General features: G+C 31.0%; 3 protein-coding genes across 3 annotated transcripts; 2 read left to right on the top strand and 1 right to left on the bottom strand.

Annotated features, from left to right (window-relative positions):
- The first annotated feature begins 3,040 nt into the window (after window positions 1-3,040).
- LOC113384071 lies at window positions 3,041-4,756 on the top strand. The gene is made up of 4 exons (XM_026622082.1): window positions 3,041-3,106; window positions 3,200-3,355; window positions 3,672-3,804; window positions 3,963-4,756. The coding sequence occupies exons 1-4, from the start codon at window positions 3,041-3,043 to the stop codon at window positions 4,517-4,519; spliced, it is 912 nt and encodes a 303-aa protein (XP_026477867.1). The 3' UTR covers window positions 4,520-4,756.
- Window positions 4,757-4,922: 166 nt separating this feature from the next.
- LOC113363466 (tRNA methyltransferase 10 homolog A-like) lies at window positions 4,923-6,431 on the bottom strand. The gene is made up of 4 exons (XM_026605967.1): window positions 5,863-6,431; window positions 5,615-5,764; window positions 5,278-5,530; window positions 4,923-5,207 (listed from the first exon to the last, which is right to left on the bottom strand). Exons 1-4 carry the CDS (start codon window positions 6,301-6,303, stop codon window positions 5,068-5,070), a joined length of 984 nt encoding a protein of 327 aa, XP_026461752.1. The 5' UTR covers window positions 6,304-6,431; the 3' UTR covers window positions 4,923-5,067.
- A 165-nt stretch (window positions 6,432-6,596) lies between these two features.
- LOC113384089 lies at window positions 6,597-17,108 on the top strand. Its single transcript, XM_026622083.1, has 11 exons — window positions 6,597-6,729; window positions 10,451-10,674; window positions 10,870-11,035; window positions 11,422-11,586; window positions 12,350-12,609; window positions 13,540-13,756; window positions 14,232-14,384; window positions 15,612-15,709; window positions 15,784-15,903; window positions 15,967-16,117; window positions 17,034-17,108. The coding sequence occupies exons 2-11, from the start codon at window positions 10,571-10,573 to the stop codon at window positions 17,106-17,108; spliced, it is 1,509 nt and encodes a 502-aa protein (XP_026477868.1). The 5' UTR covers window positions 6,597-6,729; window positions 10,451-10,570.
- The last annotated feature ends 1,002 nt before the right edge of the window (window positions 17,109-18,110 follow it).

Below are 18,110 nucleotides of genomic sequence, written 5' to 3' on the forward strand. Positions count from 1 at the left end.
AATTACAACCAATATCTAATGGTTCATTTTTGACAATTTCGTAAAAATTACATTGAATACATTTAGTTTAAACTAATGTGGTATGAAATAACTGATAAACTCATTTTTTTTAAATTTTGACTTAGACCACTTTCATAATTATGGGCACATATAGTCTTTTTAATTGCGAGACACATTTATTATTCAAAGTATTTATATTCATATGCATTTTTTGATGGGTGGTTTAAGATTGAATTCGCATATGTTCCATTTCTGCCGTAAACAGGTTATATTTAAAATACAAAGTTTGATATTCTGCCAATTCTTTATATGTACAAATATTTTCTTAATTCAGAATTTTTCCTAATGATTTTTGTAGATTAAAAATATACAGTGAATTTCACATATTATGCCATTTTATTTTCAAAGCAATGACAACATATTGTTATCCTAATTTTTGTTATATTTTATGACATCATCATATATTTATATTTTAATTCTAATTGTATATTTTATGATATTAATTGTATATTTTAATAAAGTCAATGTATCGTTTTTTGTAGGTGTTTATGTTAGGTATTGTTCTTGGAGTGATTGCAGCTATAGTGCTTATTGGTCTAGCTCTACTGCTTCTTTGGAAGCTTCTAACCACAATTCACGATAGACGAGAATTTGCAAGATTCGAAAAAGAAAGGATGATGGCTAAATGGGAAACAGTATGTATATTTATAATTGATTCTCTATTAAAATACTACTACAAATTTTTAGTGTAGAATCCGAATGTTTACGAATATTACAAACTTATCTTGTCATTTACAGGGAGAGAACCCAATTTACAAACAAGCTACTTCAACATTTAAAAATCCAACTTATGCTGGAAAGGGGTTTTCCGGTGATCAGCAACAGTCTTTTATTCAACCCTCATCATATAGTACTAACACCGCATATGTGCCTCCAGTAGGATCCGCATATGGTTCTTCAGGATATGGCGGAAGTAATGCTCAATCGTTCAGTTCCCAACAGGCGGCTGGAGATACTCTCGCCCGTTCTGCGAGAAGTGCTGGCGGAGCAGGCGCTGGAGCGGGAGGAGCTGGTAGCGGAGCAGGTGGTGGAGCATGGGGCGCCGGTGGTGGAGCCAACGCCGCTGGCGGAATTGCGGCTGCTGGAGCCGCTGCAGCCGCTGGAGCTGCTGCAATGAGAGAACGAAGATCCTATGAGCAAAACCAACAGTCCTCTTATGGTGGTGGACAAAGTATGGCGCAGAATGGAAACGCATCATATATGAGTGGCGCATCTAGAAGTGCATCAGCACATGGCGGCAGTGGAGCGGGCTATGGGGCGAGTGCAGTAGACGGTTATGGTGCAGGGGGAGGCGGATACAGCAGTGGAGGCTATGGAGGAGGTGGAGGCGGTGCTGGTTATGGCGGAGGGTCAGAAGTTCGAGAGACTGCAGAATACAAATCAAGTTTTCAGGCAGGTTCTAAAGGAGGTGCAGGTTACGGAGCTGGAGGTTACGGTTCCGATGCTAATGCCGGAAGCGGATATGGTGGAGAAAGCAGCGGATTTAGCTCTGAAATGAAAGAGAGTAGTAACTTCAAAGGAGGCTATGGATCACAATTCAAGGAGAGTGGTGGATATAATAGTGGAGGCTATGGTTATGATGGAAGCTCTTCTGGATATGGAGCTGGATCCGGTTTTGCTGGAGGAAATGGAAATGCTGGCGGCGCGTTGGTCAACCGAGATTTTGCTGGTCAAGGCATGGCGGGGCAAAATGGAGGTGGCGGCGGCGGACATCAGACAACATACACATGGTCTGCGACTTGGCAAGAAACGTATGAAGGCGACGATTTTGGCCATGTCAAACAAGCCTAAATGAAAAAACAAAGATACTAGAAAAGAAACATAGCGCTTACAATTTTTTTGTGATTGCAAAACTTATTTACTTACAATTAGAGTTTTATATTAATGCACTAACATTGTATTTCGTACAATATATTTCTTCGTTGCCATTTTAAAGTAAATAGTGCTCTTTATATCGTAATCTCATATATTATAGAAATGTAGAATCTCTTTTATATTTACTTTCAATGACACTGCCAGATGCCTTATATATTATTTATTAACTGGCATAGCAATATATATTGAGACTTAAAAATTGACGTTTGTATATATATATATATATATATATATATATATATATATATAATTTATTTTAATTATTATGTTTACAATAAATGCCTTATTTTAAATGTGCCTCTTAAATATAAAAAATGTAACATATTTATATGCTATTGTGGTTTACATACTCCAGTAAATATATGATAGCTACTCAGTTTTATACTTTTACGCAAATGTATTTAATAATGTATTTAATGAATATATTAAAACAAATAATGTTATTTCTTTGTTTCATTTATTTATTTTCTTTGGAAATTAGAATCATTCATTCATTTTTCAGGTAGATTAGTGAATTGGCATAGTTTGCTTTTATTTGTTTATGCTTTTTATTGCGTATTTTGCAAATACACATTTAAGAACTTTGAATTTTTTGAAAAGACCAATAGTAAATGCAAAAAGTTACAATATTATGAAGTTTGTTTAATAATCCAATAGTTACAAAATAAATAGTATTTTTAATAATATATTACGAATTAATAATCACACTCGTTTTACTTATTTTATATATTTAATTAAGTTTACACACATATATATATATATATATATATATATATATAAACATTTATGTATTGTCTAGGTAACAAATGAAGAGTCTTCCCATTTTGAACACCATTGATATATATTTGAAAACAGCTGACGCCGAGCATAGCCGACAACTTGCGGGTGTCAACGATTTGACAGATGCGCTTTGTAATACATATACGAAATTGAAACGCAAAATAGCGCATATTTGCTCAAGACGGAACTATAGACAAAATTTCAGTGTGACCGGTCAATTCATAAATTGATATGCGATAAATTATAAAAAAATCAAAGGTGTTAATCGTAGTTATTACTACTTTTATATTAAAGGTTTCGTTTACTAATACTTAAATCAAATAAAATGCTCCCAGCCGTCAGTGATTACTTCGGCGGACCACATAACTTAATTCGTGGTAGTGCTCTGTTTGTTATTGTGTTGTTGTTTTATTGGTATGTGATTTCGTTAATAATTAATTTCAATTGGATTTTGTGATATTTCTGACGAAACATCTATTCGCAGGTACGACATACGACCATATGGTTTATTAAGTATTATCTTTTATTATATGTGCTTTCCGAACGAGTTCGAAATGAGTCAATAGTTTTTAATTGTCCCGCTATTTCGGAAAAATCACTGCAAGAAATCAAGAAATTTCGTGAAGATCACCCTGGAAAGGTAGGCAACTAGTAAGGCCTAATTACACTTGACTTAATAATAGTAATACCTATCAATTCAGGTTAATAGTATAATTATTTTTTCCTTTTTTTTTTAATCAGCTTTTGCTAGTAATTTATTCCAAAGATTCTTAAGTTAAATTGTCTTGATTGATTCTTAATATGTCTTAACTACTAAATCTCTCAAATATATTTTAAACAAATATTGAGCAGTAAATATCAACAGAATCATGATTTAAAAGATTAAGTAAATTGTATAATAAATTAATATTTGAAGCATTATTCTCATATTAAATTTGTTATCCTTTTATTTACAGTTCTGTGCGTTCAGCAGTGCTAGTTTCATTCTGCTTGCAATTTTAGGAAATATTATTTCAGGCCCACTATTTTTTATTCTTATAGCTGTATGCTTCATAGGAAAAAAATACTTACCTGAAAATGTGAAAGAAGGTAATTACATTTATATTAAAGTATAAAATTCATGGCCAATTACTACCTGCAAATCATTAAGCATCTCTATTAACATTATTTATTGATAAATATGACTTCTCTACATTTTGGTAATGTTCGAATGACTTGCAATAAGTTATATATGTTATTTGTTTCAGCTTGTAATCAATCAACATGGTCATCAAATATTAAAGAATTTGAAGATTTTATACCAGAATTAAATGAGAAAAATTTAGAATTACTCAATTATGCACAAGATCCAAAATCGAAAAATGATTCTGATGCAGAATCTGATAAAACTGAAGCATTCTTATTAGATAAAACTCCAAACATCTCAGATACTTCCAGTGAAAGCGGTGATGATACAAAATTAATTCCTACTGAAGGCATAGAGTTTCTTAGTGGTCATTTCAACGGTGATAGTATGATGGAAGATGATTATTTTGAAAAGGGATTGAATTTTAAGAAAAATGTTACATTTGAAGATGACACAATAAATAAACAAATAAAAATTATAAGTGAACCTCAGAGTAATATTATTTCTGATATTGTGACAAACGTCACAAACATGCCATGGAACATAGTTTCTAATATGATTACAAGTACTTCACAATCTAGTACAAGTAATTTACCCAAAGAAACTGTAATCCGACAAGAATCAGATTCGGATAGTGAATTCGAAATATTAGAAAGTGATGAATTGAATATTACTTAAAAAAATGTTATTTAAGATATAATGGTGCAGTGTTGTGTATCAAATGTGATTTAGTCCATTGTAAATATGTTTAAATTTAGATTAAGAATTTTACATATGCTTCGTACAGAGATGAGTGGTATTGTTTAATTTATTTGATCATACATGAGCAGAATATGTACAGAATTAATTTAAGATCAGTTTTATGACTATTACAAACCAAATAAATAAAAACAGTCAAATGGATGTAGAGTACATAAAGCATATGAAACGAAAAAGAAAATATTAAATACTATAATGTTGATATTCTATTTTATACTTCTATAATTATAATTTTATATTATTTATTTATGAATATAAATATGAAAAAAAAATAATTTCTTTCAATGCAGATATATCTGCCAGTGAGATCCATAAGGCGGCCTGACCATAGTCAAGGTATGACCGACAACATTTTATTCTATAATTCACCTTTACTGAAGTTTATTTATTTTATATAAAAAATAACAACTATCCTTTTTGTTCAACATTTTGTTTAATGCATTTATTCCTTCATTTGTGTATTTAATTTAATTTACACTTGTTTCCACACATTCTTGTGTATCAATTTTATCATCAACTGGTTTTGCTCCTTTCCTCATTGGCAAGACTTGGAGAAGAGCATCTGTCCAAGTTTTACCCTCAGTAACACGGAGTAAAATTTCAAATACTACAAAAATTAACATGTTATAGCAGTATGTTGGCACAATACTAAATTCAAGTAAGTCTATTTATATTACCATGATCAATAGTCAAAACTCTTCTAGTCTTCATTAACAATAATTTTTCTAATGGTAATTGAGCATGCCTTAGGTTCTTTTCTTTCGCAAGTTGATAACATAGACCTTTATGTGCATTGTGATCTACTAAGCCACCGATTATATAAACTGTATTGGGATCTAAAGACTCCAGAACATTCTCAGATTCACTTGTTAAATAGCATATATCTGAATGTGGATAGATTTCAGAATATGGCTGTTCTTCTATTCTTAGCTAGAAGAAGCAAAATAGTTACAACAAATTTATATATAAAATACCCTGATCTAACTATGAAATGATTATGTGAATTATACATACATCCCAATTGTTATAACCATCATGTTTAGACATAGCTGCATGCATTTTCCCACCCTTTTTCAAGCCAGTAAAACAGAGCTGCATTGGATTCAGTGCTCTGCGATTTAAAGTATATGTTCGCAGTAGCTGTTTTACAACTTTCGCTATATCCTGAAAATTAAAAAATATTATTAAAAATCAGGATCAGAAACATTTTAAGAATTGATCTATGATTTTCTTTAGATCATATTCCAGTCTTTATGATTTACCTTATCTATCATGAGGTGATCAAAGCTCAGATCAATTGCAACAGTTACTCGACAACTGCTATTTGCCATTTTTACATGTTTTAAACTTTTCCTGGAAGGTCCAGTTCTGTAAGGGACACCCTTTTCTCGAGCTTCTTGCTTTTTTAGTCTTTGTTTTTCACGTTCTTGTTTTCGCTTTTCTATTTTCTTTATTTCCCATTTTGCTAACTTCAGTAATTTCTTTTTTCTGCTCTTGGACATAGGTTGTTCGGCATTTTCTTCATTTTTATGGTCGGGAACAGAATTTTCTGATATCAAATTTGATGTGGGTGATTCAACTCGTTCAGAATTTGTTGTACTTTCCTCATTTGAATTTCCATTTGAATCTATTTTAACTTCGTCTTTAGTATCTAATTTAATCTTTTTATCTGTGGGTTCTGTTTCTTCAACTAATTGAGACATTTTACTTAAATTTTAAAAAGAATTTTATTTTTTTATTTAAATTTTAGGTTAGGCATATGTTGAACTGACACAGAATATGACAGCTGCTTTGCTTACAACACGTGGTGAAGTAATTTGACATTTGTGTGTGTGTTTATGTATATATGTGTGTGTGATACACAATTGTTTAAAAATTAGTTTTAGTAATGTCAAGGTGTGAAAGATATTTTATAAATATTTACTTTGTTATAATAAAATTAAAAAATATCATATATTATATTTAAATATTACATATATATGTTTGTAAGTGAGCTAAAATTTGACGATTTCATCGCCATTTTCTCAAAAACCGCTGCACAGATTTCCAAAATTTGAAAGCCATTCGATGAAGCTTGTTCGTTGATTAGTTTTTCGATGATCGGCCGAGCAGTTTTTCACAAATAGCAGGTAAGTGCAAAGTTTTGATGCTTATTGAAGCATATACACTTCTTTTATCTATGCATTGAAGAGTTCAAAATCCATAGGTTTCCAAACATTTTTGTTTCGTGGACCTCTTGGGCTTTGTTACCTATTTTTAGGCTATATTTACCTGATATCTTTTTTTTAATTCTAACTATACCAAATTTTATTATTAAATATTTCAAGAAAAAACAACAAGTTACTCGTAACATTTATTAATTGAGTTTAAAATCAGCATGTTATTTTTTGCTAGTATCCAAAGATATCTATCCACTGATTTTTTCGCAAAGTTTTGCCGTTTTTATTAACTTCCCGTAGGGTAATAGTTGCTGTAATCGTCCAAAAATCGAAATTGAAAATTTTATATTTCTTCACGTTTTGAAGGTTTCTGAGCATTTTGACATACCTCAGAAAAAAATGGATGTGTGTGTATGTATGTATGGATACAATTTTTCGTCCACGTTTTCGGGCGCACGGATCAACCGTTTTGAATGGTTCAAAAACATTCGATTCCTATTGATAGGGAGATGCGCTGATTAGTTTTTGGAAAGGATGAGCCAGCCGTTTCGGAGATACGGAGCAAAAAGTGCATAAAATAGAAATTGAGTTTTTGAGAGAACGGAGCATCCGATTTGAATTATCTAAAAATCGTTCATTTCGTAATGACGGGGAGAAGTGATGATTAGTTTTTAGCAAAGGCAGGTCCAGTTGTTTCGGAGATACCGAGCTAAATGTACAAAAAATGGCCGTTTTTGGAGAATTAAGCATCCGATTTAATGATTGAAAAAACTATTTGAAAACATTTAATATTCCTCGAACATTTCGTTACGGTACGGGAAGTTCCAGCAATTTGTCTTAAGGCGCGATACCATACACCACTAGTTTTTATATAAAGTATCCAAAGATATCTATCTATCCACGGATTTCTTCGCAAAGTAATATAAATATCTATATATCTATATATATACTATTTAAAAACATTTAATATTCCTCGAACATTAATGTAACGAAATTTCGTTACGGTACGGGAAGTTCCAGCAATTTGCCTTAAGGCACGATGCCATACACCACTGGTTTTCATATAAAATATCCAAAGATATCTATCTATCCATGGATTTTTTCGCAAAGTAATATAAATATCTATATATCTATATCTATATATAAAGTAATAAAGATATCTATCCACGCTAATCATCCAGAAATACTAGAGTATAAACAGCATAAAAAATATTCTTTTCAATAAGGTCAGCAAATTGGGTCTTTATAAGCTCAACCATATTGCGATCACAAATCGAATGCCGACTTATACATTATGCTACAACTTACACATTTTTATAAAAAAAGAACGATATTTTTATTTACTTTTTAGTTTTGCTTATAAATATTACTTTTGATAGTATAATGTTAGTAAATAGATATTAACGAACGTTAGGGGGCGTCTATTAATCACTTGAGCGAGTTTTTAAGGTTTTTTGGACGCCCCCCTCCCACTTGGTGACACGTGGTGATATTCAAAATTACTCCCCCTCCCTCACCAAACATCACAATAGTATTTTTTTTAAAAAAAGTTTAAACATTTTCAAAAAAAATTCAAAAATGTTAGTTTTATCACGTTACTATAGTTAAGAAATAAATACACATATTATATTACTATACCCCTCGCTCCCCCACGTGATATTTTGTAATTTTTTGTCAAACCCCCCACACTCCCTAAATACCTCACGTGATTATAATGGACGCCGCCTTACGTATATAATACGTAATACCACGTGATGTTTTGTGGGCCTTGGGCCCCCATCTTCATTTCATGGACCCAGAGCTTTTTTGCTTGCTTTTTTCTTTTGCCTCCTGAATGTTGCCAGGGATCCATGGGAGTCTAAGTGAATCACTTTGTGAATCACTATGTAAACTATAATTTGAAAATATCATATTCCTGCTTTATTTGAAAAAATCTTAAACTGAAAGTTTGGAATAATAAACTTTATTTTTAAAATAAACCTTTCAAGTTTTTATCATCACAACATGTATACCGGAAAGATCATATAGTATTGTTCATAAAACTAGCTTGCCTTGTGCTTTAGATCTACTAAATATAGAAAATGTCAAGAATTTATTTGAATGGAAACAAAAGCATTGCATTTATATTAAACATCATATTGCGTAATAATTTATTAAAGTATTCTAATTATTTTTTATTTATCGATATTCACAAAATAATTTAAAATAAGTCTCCATATGAAAATGGCTGATGAAGAGGATGAAACACAATCCGAAGAAGCCGTAGCAAATGTTGATGTATCCTTTGAAAAATACATTTTTGATATATTTCAAAACACTACAGAATATATTGAACCTGTAGAAAAGGAATGCTTACCTTATTTAAAGGTATATAGTTACATTTTGGAATAGTATTTTAAATTGAATTTATTGAATTTGAAATCTAATCATATTTTAGATCGAACAGTTACAACAAATTTCTGGAAATATTACTTTCTCTACAGATATTTTGTGGGATCTTCTCAACATTAAAACGTTAGATTCTAATTCTAAACAATTAATTTCATAAGATATATTTTAACAGAGCATGAATTTGGACTTCTCACATGAATCAAAACTTGCTTATTTTGTACAAACTGTTATATATATATATCTATATATATATATATATATATATATATATATATATGAGTACCCCAGGGCCGGTACTGGGGTACTCAGCGCCCGCATGCCAATTTTTTGTCTAGCGCCCCCCCATCTTATATGTTTTTTGAATGATATTGAAAAAACTATATTATAAATTTCATATCCAAATCTCGTTCTGGCGCCCCCTAAGGTGTGCGCCCGCATTTTTTGTATGTATCGCAAGGTAGAACCGGCCCTGTATATCTTCTATATATATAAAAATAAGTCGGGTTTTCCTTCCTGACGAAATAACTCCAGAACGCACGAACCGATTTCGACAATTTTGCATTCGTTGGAAAGGTCTCGGGCTTCGCAAGGTTTATAGCTAAAATCAGTGGTGCCCTAATGCAAATTGCTGGAACTTCACGCACCGTAATTAAAAATTCGAATAATAAAAATAATCAATAATTGTTTTAAATAATTGCAAATAAATTATCTTCTGTATATATATAAAAATAAGTCGGGTTTTCCTTCCTGATCAAATTTTTCTTTTTCAAATATAAAACAAACAAAAAATTTCTTCATCTTTCTCACGAAACCATCTGGTGGCGAAACGGAGTTCGTCGGCTTTGCTAGTATATATATATATATATATATATATATATATATCAATTTATTTTGGCACACACTTTATATATAAAAAACTGATAAAGAAACTGTAATTGCGCCTAATTGCTCCAGACGCTTTTTTCAAAAATAGATAAATAATTCTTAGTGCATATATTTATAATAATTCCTTATAATATGTGACACATTATATTGTTATTATTTAATAGATTATAATATTATTTTATAATAATGATTGTATGTTGTTCATAAAACTAGTCTTAATCTGGCATTTGAATTAGCCGAACCAAACAAACCAATGAATGTACGCATGTCTTCGCCAGCAGCCGTTCAAGGAACTGATGATCTGGTGTTGAATCTTATCATAATTAATAAATATTCTTGTAATGTAATAATATTATAACAACTAACTATATTTATACTTTATTTATGAATTGATGTGCTAGCAAGTTGTTTTCAGGCTTCAGTGAATTTTCGCAGACGCAAACTTTGCACTTGTAAAGCATCTGAGAAAAAAATCGGAAATATTAATTTATATAAATCTTCTTATGATACATGTCCCCATAGAGAGCTATTTAAAATGACACCAAATTCTATGAACATTGAAAAAGCAGCATATGGAGTAATTGAATTTTGCATTTCTTATACCCTGCGAGGAACACATGAGCTAGCATATGAAATTATGTAATTATATATTATTATATACAATATATATTATATTATATATATATATATATATATATATATATATTATATATATATATATATATATATATATGTTAGTGTCTTTTTCCCGGTTGGTGCCCAGAATTTGATGTTTGATTTTCATTCAAACTGTGGTATTATTATTAAACCTTCACCCTCTATATTATATTACAGGTTCGAAAATGAGCGTAAAATAATTATGTATATGACTGTGCATGTTCTACCAAAAGACAGGCACATATTACTTCCTTTGGCTCATAGAAATCCAGAGAAACATGAGTCTGACTTTTTCTATGAACTGCACCCCGTTTGTGTTGCCGACGCTGACCCTCCTTTACAAGTAACTCGTTTAATCATTTTACTTATTTAATTAATAAATCACTTATTTAATTACAAAATAAGCAAATAATAAACTTGGACGATTTAAATTATATAAACATTATCAATATCTAAAAGAAAATTATTCTTGGTCAAATTACTGTTTCAATTCCAAACCTTTTACATAAAATATTTTGCTATTTGTGAACCAAAATTATTAATGTAAACAATAATTTTTGGATGGATGGTCTTAATACAATCCGCACATTGTTGGATGAATAATATAATTAATAAAATATAAACTAAAAGTAAACACATGGTATACATCGACTCTCACACGCCTCTACATATAACATATGTATTATTTATTAATTATGTATCTCTGAATAAAATAGTAATTTTTTCTAGATATTTTGGATCTGTAATAGTTATGACGTTCCGGTGAGTTTTTCTGTTGAATTTACAACATCTAATCCAGCTTTTTCTATTAAACAAAATTCAGGGACAGTGCAACCATTATCCGTTTATCCTGTAGTAATAATGTTTAAACCATATCAATTGCAGCTGGAACAGGTATAAATTTAATTTATATATATATATATATATATATATATCTGTATATATATATAGATATATATGTGTGTATGTGTGTGTATGTGTTAAGAATAGCTAATACCGAAATGTATAAATAAAATCTTAAAGGACCTAACATCAAGTAAAAAAGATTTGAAATTCTGTCATCATCAGCGAATCTATAATTTTAACAAAAATGAACGTGGTATTAAAACACATTATATTATTTATTTATACTTTGTTTTTATGCTTATGATTAGTTTCACATACAATTTTATGTCCAAACGTATGGATTAATGAAAAATGCTTTAAAATCTTTATCTTCTTGATTATGGCATCTCAGATGTTACCTATACCACACCATATATATTAATATATTGATACTTTATCTTATATATAATGGCTATTTTTCTGTTGAAGAACCTTTGCCTTCAAAATTATGTAGAGATTTTTTTATAAATATGTATTGATATATTATATGATATTGGGAAGACATTATGTCTCCCACAAATTTATCAATAATACATATTTATAAAAAAATCTCCACATAATTTTGTATAATGTTGCATATTTCACCCGTTTTAATATTTATATGGAAAAATGAAGTTGTAAATATAAAAAACAAAAATATTTACAATACCAAGTTTGCCTAAATAAGAAAATAATAATGTTCTAATTTTGTTACTAAAATAAAAAAGTGTGTACAAAATTCTTGAGAAAATAATTATAAAGAAAATATCTGTATATCTACTTTATTATCTAGATTATCCTTCTTTTACACACTGGGGATTTTGTTACTCAGTTGCTTATAATTGGCGAGGTAACAATAAGCTCTGCACCATTGTCAAGTGCATTTCGTCACCTTGCGAGGCGTCAACTTCGATGTGGTTATTTGCCATCGCATGTTCCAATTATATTATCTGAAACTAGAATAAATATCGTCTCTCATAGTCACTCGAAGCGAGATGTGGTCCTTCACATGGAAAATACCAGCGATAAATGTGTTCAATATGAATGGAGCAAGTAAATATAACTAGTTTTCTATAATCAAAAATGAACTGAAAGTTTAAAAATTTATTTAGGATCGCCAAACTTAATTTTAAATATTTATAACGTCTACTGCCTCATGGGCCGACACAAGTGGCGCCCTTTTGATTATACTATTAGAAGTAAAAAATTAAATTATAGAAATCGTTCCTTCCGATCTTAGCCAATAACTAATTAACACGATTTTCAAATGATCGGTTTCAACGGCTTTTAAATTTTCAAAATTGGTTTATGATTTTTTTGCGGAATTGCGGGTGAAAATCTTTCCAAAACTAATCAACACCAGTCACATCGAATTTTTAACTTCTCGTAGGGTAAGTTATTGTAATCCTCCAAAAATCGAAATTGAAAAGTTTTTGCATATCTTCACGTTTTGAATGTTTCTGAACATTTTGGCATACCATAGACAAAATAGATGTGTGTGCATGGATACAATTTTTTGTCCACGTTTTCGGGCGCAAGGATCAACCGATTTTAATGGTTCAAAAAACATTCAAGTACTATTGATAGGAAAATGTGCTGATTAGTTTTTGGCAAAGGTCGATCTAGCAGTTTTGGAGTTACGGAGCAACTCCGAATAAGTTTGAATATCGAAATTAAGTTTCTCAAAATTTCAATTTGGTACGGGAAGTTCCAGCAATTTGCCTCAAGGCACGATGCCATACACCACCAGTCAATTTTTAATTCAGTGCAGCCGTTTTTGAGAAAAACTCGACGAAGCTAAAAAAATCTATCTCGTCTCAAACTATTCGGAATGACTTCGAACCTCGAGAAAACTATTTTCTGACAAAAACTTAAACTACTCCTTAGTGAATTAATAAAAGTCGGTCCTGGCGTTAACATTTACTTTGAAAACATCAGATTTTTAATATAAGTGTGTGCCTATAATTGCTTTTATTATTTTAGTTATATTTTAAATGGCATACTTTGCATTCAAGTTGAGCCTTGTAAAGGATACATATCGTCTTTTCGTACAATTACTGTACGAATTCACTTAATATCAGAAGGTCCAGCTTGCATAGTTAATGTGCCAATTGAGTGCCAAGTTAAAGTGATGGAACACCCCGTGGTTTGGCAAACCACAGGATGGTTTACCATCACTGAAGAAGGATATAGTGAACCAGTAAGTTAAGACCTTAAAAGTTTAAGTTAAGCACTTAAAAAGTATTCTATTATTGGTGAAAATAGTCCTAAGTAGTTCGGATATAAACTGGCTAATTATCTTTTTTATTTTAAATGTTATGAGTTTATTTTAGCGTTTTTTTGTTCAAGTTTCGTGAATTTTAATTGTTTAACTTATAGTATGCAGCTTAACCTACTATAATAAAGACAGCATATATTAGGTTGTCAAATATCTCCGCTTTTTTGCTCTTGGTTTATAATACAAAAAGGCGGAAGGGAGATATTTGACAACCTAATATTATAATATTTCTTATTCCAATAATGCTTGCAGTCCATGGACTGCGCACAACATAATTTATATGAAACTTTTCTTTCATAACAATTTCCTAGATTAGAGCGATGTTTCTATATGCATGTTCAACTGAAGACATCCAAATATAATTTACATTTCCTATATTTTAAATTATTAATTGCAGATTCCACCATCTCCACCGCCAGAAATCGAATATTGTCTTTCTTTAGACATATGCGCTCGGGTGGCACGATGTTGTACTGCTGATAATAGTCTTTTGATGTCATATAGTTTTCACTATTTTCCATTACTTTCACAACATGACAATTGTACCCAAGTAAGTATAAATACAATGCAAGTAAGCATTTAGTAGAAACATATTTAGAATTGTTCAAATTACATATGTCGGTAAATTTAGGTGTATCTACAGGGTCCGGCACTCGGAGTGTAATCAATTGAAAAAGTCATAAATTCCGTTTGGAAAATTACTTTAACTCGATTCAATGTACAAAATGTGTAAAAATAATGCAAAATTTAAAAACAATTTACTTTTGCTCAATATGACCACCTTTTGCTTTGACTATGGCCTTTAGACGGTCCAAAAACAAATCGTATTTGGTCGAACATGATTTTCAGGTATTTTGGCCCACTGGCGAATGTACCCCTTAGTTCGGACCTTGCTCTCCAAAATGGCCCAAAGAGAATAATCCATAGGATTCCCGTCTGGTGAATTCGAGAGCCATTGTGCGGACGTTGTGAAGTTCGGAACGTTGTTTTTCAGCCATTCGAGCTTTATGAGACGGTGCCGAGTCCTGTTGAAACGTCCATGGTCTGCCACCGAAATCTTTGTTTACCCATGGCTTCAAAGCAACCTTCAGAATACTTTCCCTATAATATTGCGCATTTACCTTGACGCCAGGCTCGATGAAAACGATTGGAGATCGCCCATCTGCGGTTACAGAGGCCCAAACCATTTTCTGTGGAGGGGGCTGCCTCTTGGTGGCCAATCGATGACTCAAATTCTTGTCTGAACTGTCGGTCAAGTAAACCCTATCGTTTTGAGAGTTTACGAATTGCTCAACTGTAAAAATTTTCTCGTTCGGAAATTTAGCACGCTTGGCCAAATGCGATTCGTTTTTGGACCGTCTAAAGGCCACAGTCACAGCAAAAAGTGCTCATATCGAGCAAAAGTAAATTGGTTTTAAATTTGGTATTATTTTTAGACATTTTGTACTTTGAATCGAGTAAAAGTAATTTTCCAAACTGAATTTATGTTTTTACAATTGGTTACACTTCGAATGCCCGACCCTGTATGTTCCCAATTCCAACGTAAAGATTCTAATATGATTCTAACTTTATTTTACACATTTGTTTGGTTCTAACTCCTAAGTATTAAATAAAAAAAATGTAGTAAAATTGAATTAATGTATAAATATCATAATAATGAAGTATGAAATATTCACATTTTAATAATCTATAAATGATATTCAAATATGTTCTCAGAATTTAGCTGAAATAAGTATAATTTTTTTATTTAGGTAAATATTGATGATTTCATGTTTAGGTTCCTCCATTGTCGGACAATAATTTGGGAAGTGAAAAGGAGTTGAAGCCTGAAGTAAAAAATTTTATGTTATGTGAATTATTCGACAGGATTTTATGGTAACTCTTTAAAATAATAGTTATAGCTTGTATAATATATATAGATCATATATAAAGCAATTCTTTTTCTAAAGGGATGTAGTTTGGTGCAAGTTGTTTGAAAAAAATTTAGAAGCCCTTGCAGAAGAGAATGTTCCTGAATATTCCCAAATAAAAAGCATAAACAGCAAAGACTCAAGGCATGAAAGTCAATAGTGAGTTGTAGACTACTAAATATATATTTTGACAAAAAAGAATAATTATGATCGTATTTTTAGTTTATCTTTGGTAATTCAAGAACTTCTCTATGATTCCTTGCATGCAGCAGTCGAATCTAGTAGTGTATCGACGAGCCTAATACGGTACACATCATCTAATGAAACTTGTCTGACGTTGCCTGATATTTATTCATCATCAGATACCTCTGAAGTAACTTAAGAATATAATTAGAATGAATAATATTTATAAAAACATCTAACAAACAATAGCAATTATGCTATACTAAATTTATTGATGTATTAAAAGTATTTATTAATATATTTTATTTTGATGTAAGTATTTATAATTTTTCTATTATGTTCCTTACTTGTCGAATACATACAGATCTTAAAGGTAAAGAATAAAAACCTAAGAAGTGATTGACTTTTCAAAAAAATTTTGTTCTTCTGCTGTTCAGTTGTAAATACTGATACAACAGTAAATAAATGATACAATTGATACAGAATTGAGACTGTTTAATAATTTGTGGCTTTTTATGAGGCTGAAGATTTGATCAACTGTGCAGATCCTGCTCCTTGTTCGCTTATGGCGGAAACTGTTACCAATAGGATTCCATTCAGTTGCCAATTCTCTCGTTTAACCTTATGTTGCTTCGTGTATTGGAGGAAGCCGAAAGATGTGACATGGGCATACCACTGTTTATTATCTGTTTGTTTATTTATGGGAATAACATTTCGAATAAGGCAAAACCTAACCGTCTTCATTTCTGAATCCGTTCGGCGCATCCTGTTCGCAACGTGCGCGATTCGTCTGCAGCAATTTAATCGGTGTATAAAATACACTGCATTTTTATTGTAACATATATAATGACGTTTAAATCAATGTTTGTGGAGTGGTTGATTAGTCAAGACCGTAAGGTCACCGGTTGACGATATGGGGTAACCTCAAGGTCGTCGGTTCTGTTCCCGCAGATGTTAACAATTTTTCTGTCATAGAATTTTGGTTAAAAAAAACAGTGAGACCCAGATGGCAGAAGGAGGAAAAGTTCGTATGTGAGGAACTTCACTTTATTGAATCTTGAATCTCATTGCAATTTCATAACATATTGTAGTATGTTATCTGATAGCTCAGTGGTAAGAGTGACGGCGATCAAGAGGAGCACAGTGGCCAGAACAGAATCAGTGGTATGGACAACAACTAATTCTTTGAATATGCACTAATGCAAAATGTCAGGAACTGTTGCGGCGACTCTCTCAGACGTATCAGTATGTTGGCAGGTATAAACAAGATAGACGCATCCAGCACTAAAGGACAACTTAAGGTATTTACACACACACACATACACATATAAATATATATATATATATATATATATATATATATATATATAGTAGAAGTTCCTTATTCTTCATACGCGTTTGGCTTTTTGCGGCCAAAAAAATTTCCTATATTCGCGGTTAAAAATTTTGTTATTCGCGGATTCCAATATGTATTAAACCCAAAATCCTTTGTAAATGCCGTTATTTTGAACTAATAAAGAAAACTCGGCCGTCATCGCCGCTATCGGTGTTTTTGAGAATGTATTTTTGAGAATGTAATCGAATAAATGCAACCGTATTTATTACTCAATGAATAAAATGTATTTTTAGTAAAATTTGACTGAAATCGAAGTAGAGTAATTCATTTCAATTGCTTCTACAAGCAATTTTGAAATTTGATATTGATATATATTTGATAAAAATAAATAAATCTCATATTTAATTTGAAAACATTTAGTGAAGAATTAAAAATAAACTGTACGATTTCTATATGAACATTGATCCGTATATATGGAAAGTCTTATTTTTAAGAAGCAAATTAATAAATTATTTTTAAATAATGGATCTATCTATGGATTATTTTTAAGTTTTTGCCATTTTATTTTTATCAAATATTCAAAGATATTTATCAATCTATCCATGGATTATTTTTAACAAAGTTTTTGCCGTTTTATTTTTATAAAATACTTTAAGATATCTATCCATGGATTATTTTTAACATTTTCCGTAGGTTTTAACAGTTTCTAGCTCGAACTAAAACAGAAAATAGATAAAAGTTTGATTTATAATTCTTAAACCATAGAGTGCTATTCACACTTTTGTTTGAAGTTTATAATTATAATCAACAACTAATTGGACAAAGTCTTTTTGTTGAAAAGGGCGAT

The sequence above is a fragment of the Ctenocephalides felis genome, unplaced genomic scaffold (assembly GCF_003426905.1).
Source record: "Ctenocephalides felis isolate EL2017-DRISC unplaced genomic scaffold, ASM342690v1 CF-g0.4_SCAFFOLD_00845, whole genome shotgun sequence".
Classification (NCBI taxonomy): domain Eukaryota; kingdom Metazoa; phylum Arthropoda; class Insecta; order Siphonaptera; family Pulicidae; genus Ctenocephalides; species Ctenocephalides felis.

Excerpts from the sequence above, each read along its gene's own strand:
- LOC113363466 (XM_026605967.1), bottom strand. The coding sequence starts at position 6,303 with ATGTCTCAATTAGTTGAAGAAACAGAACCCACAGATAAAAAGATTAAA. Across the intron at positions 5,765-5,862 it reads ATCACCTCATGATAGATAAG|GATATAGCGAAAGTTGTAAA; the intron begins GTAAATCATAAA and ends TTTAATTTTCAG. Across the intron at positions 5,208-5,277 it reads AGTTTTGACTATTGATCATG|TATTTGAAATTTTACTCCGT; the intron begins GTAATATAAATA and ends TAATTTTTGTAG.
- LOC113384089 (XM_026622083.1), top strand. The coding sequence starts at position 10,571 with ATGACACCAAATTCTATGAACATTGAAAAAGCAGCATATGGAGTAATT. Across the intron at positions 10,675-10,869 it reads GAGCTAGCATATGAAATTAT|GTTCGAAAATGAGCGTAAAA; the intron begins GTAATTATATAT and ends ATTATATTACAG. Across the intron at positions 12,610-13,539 it reads GTTCAATATGAATGGAGCAA|TTATATTTTAAATGGCATAC; the intron begins GTAAATATAACT and ends TTATTATTTTAG.
- LOC113384071 (XM_026622082.1), top strand. The coding sequence starts at position 3,041 with ATGCTCCCAGCCGTCAGTGATTACTTCGGCGGACCACATAACTTAATT. Across the intron at positions 3,107-3,199 it reads TTCGTGGTAGTGCTCTGTTT|GTACGACATACGACCATATG; the intron begins GTTATTGTGTTG and ends ATCTATTCGCAG. Across the intron at positions 3,356-3,671 it reads GTGAAGATCACCCTGGAAAG|TTCTGTGCGTTCAGCAGTGC; the intron begins GTAGGCAACTAG and ends TTTTATTTACAG.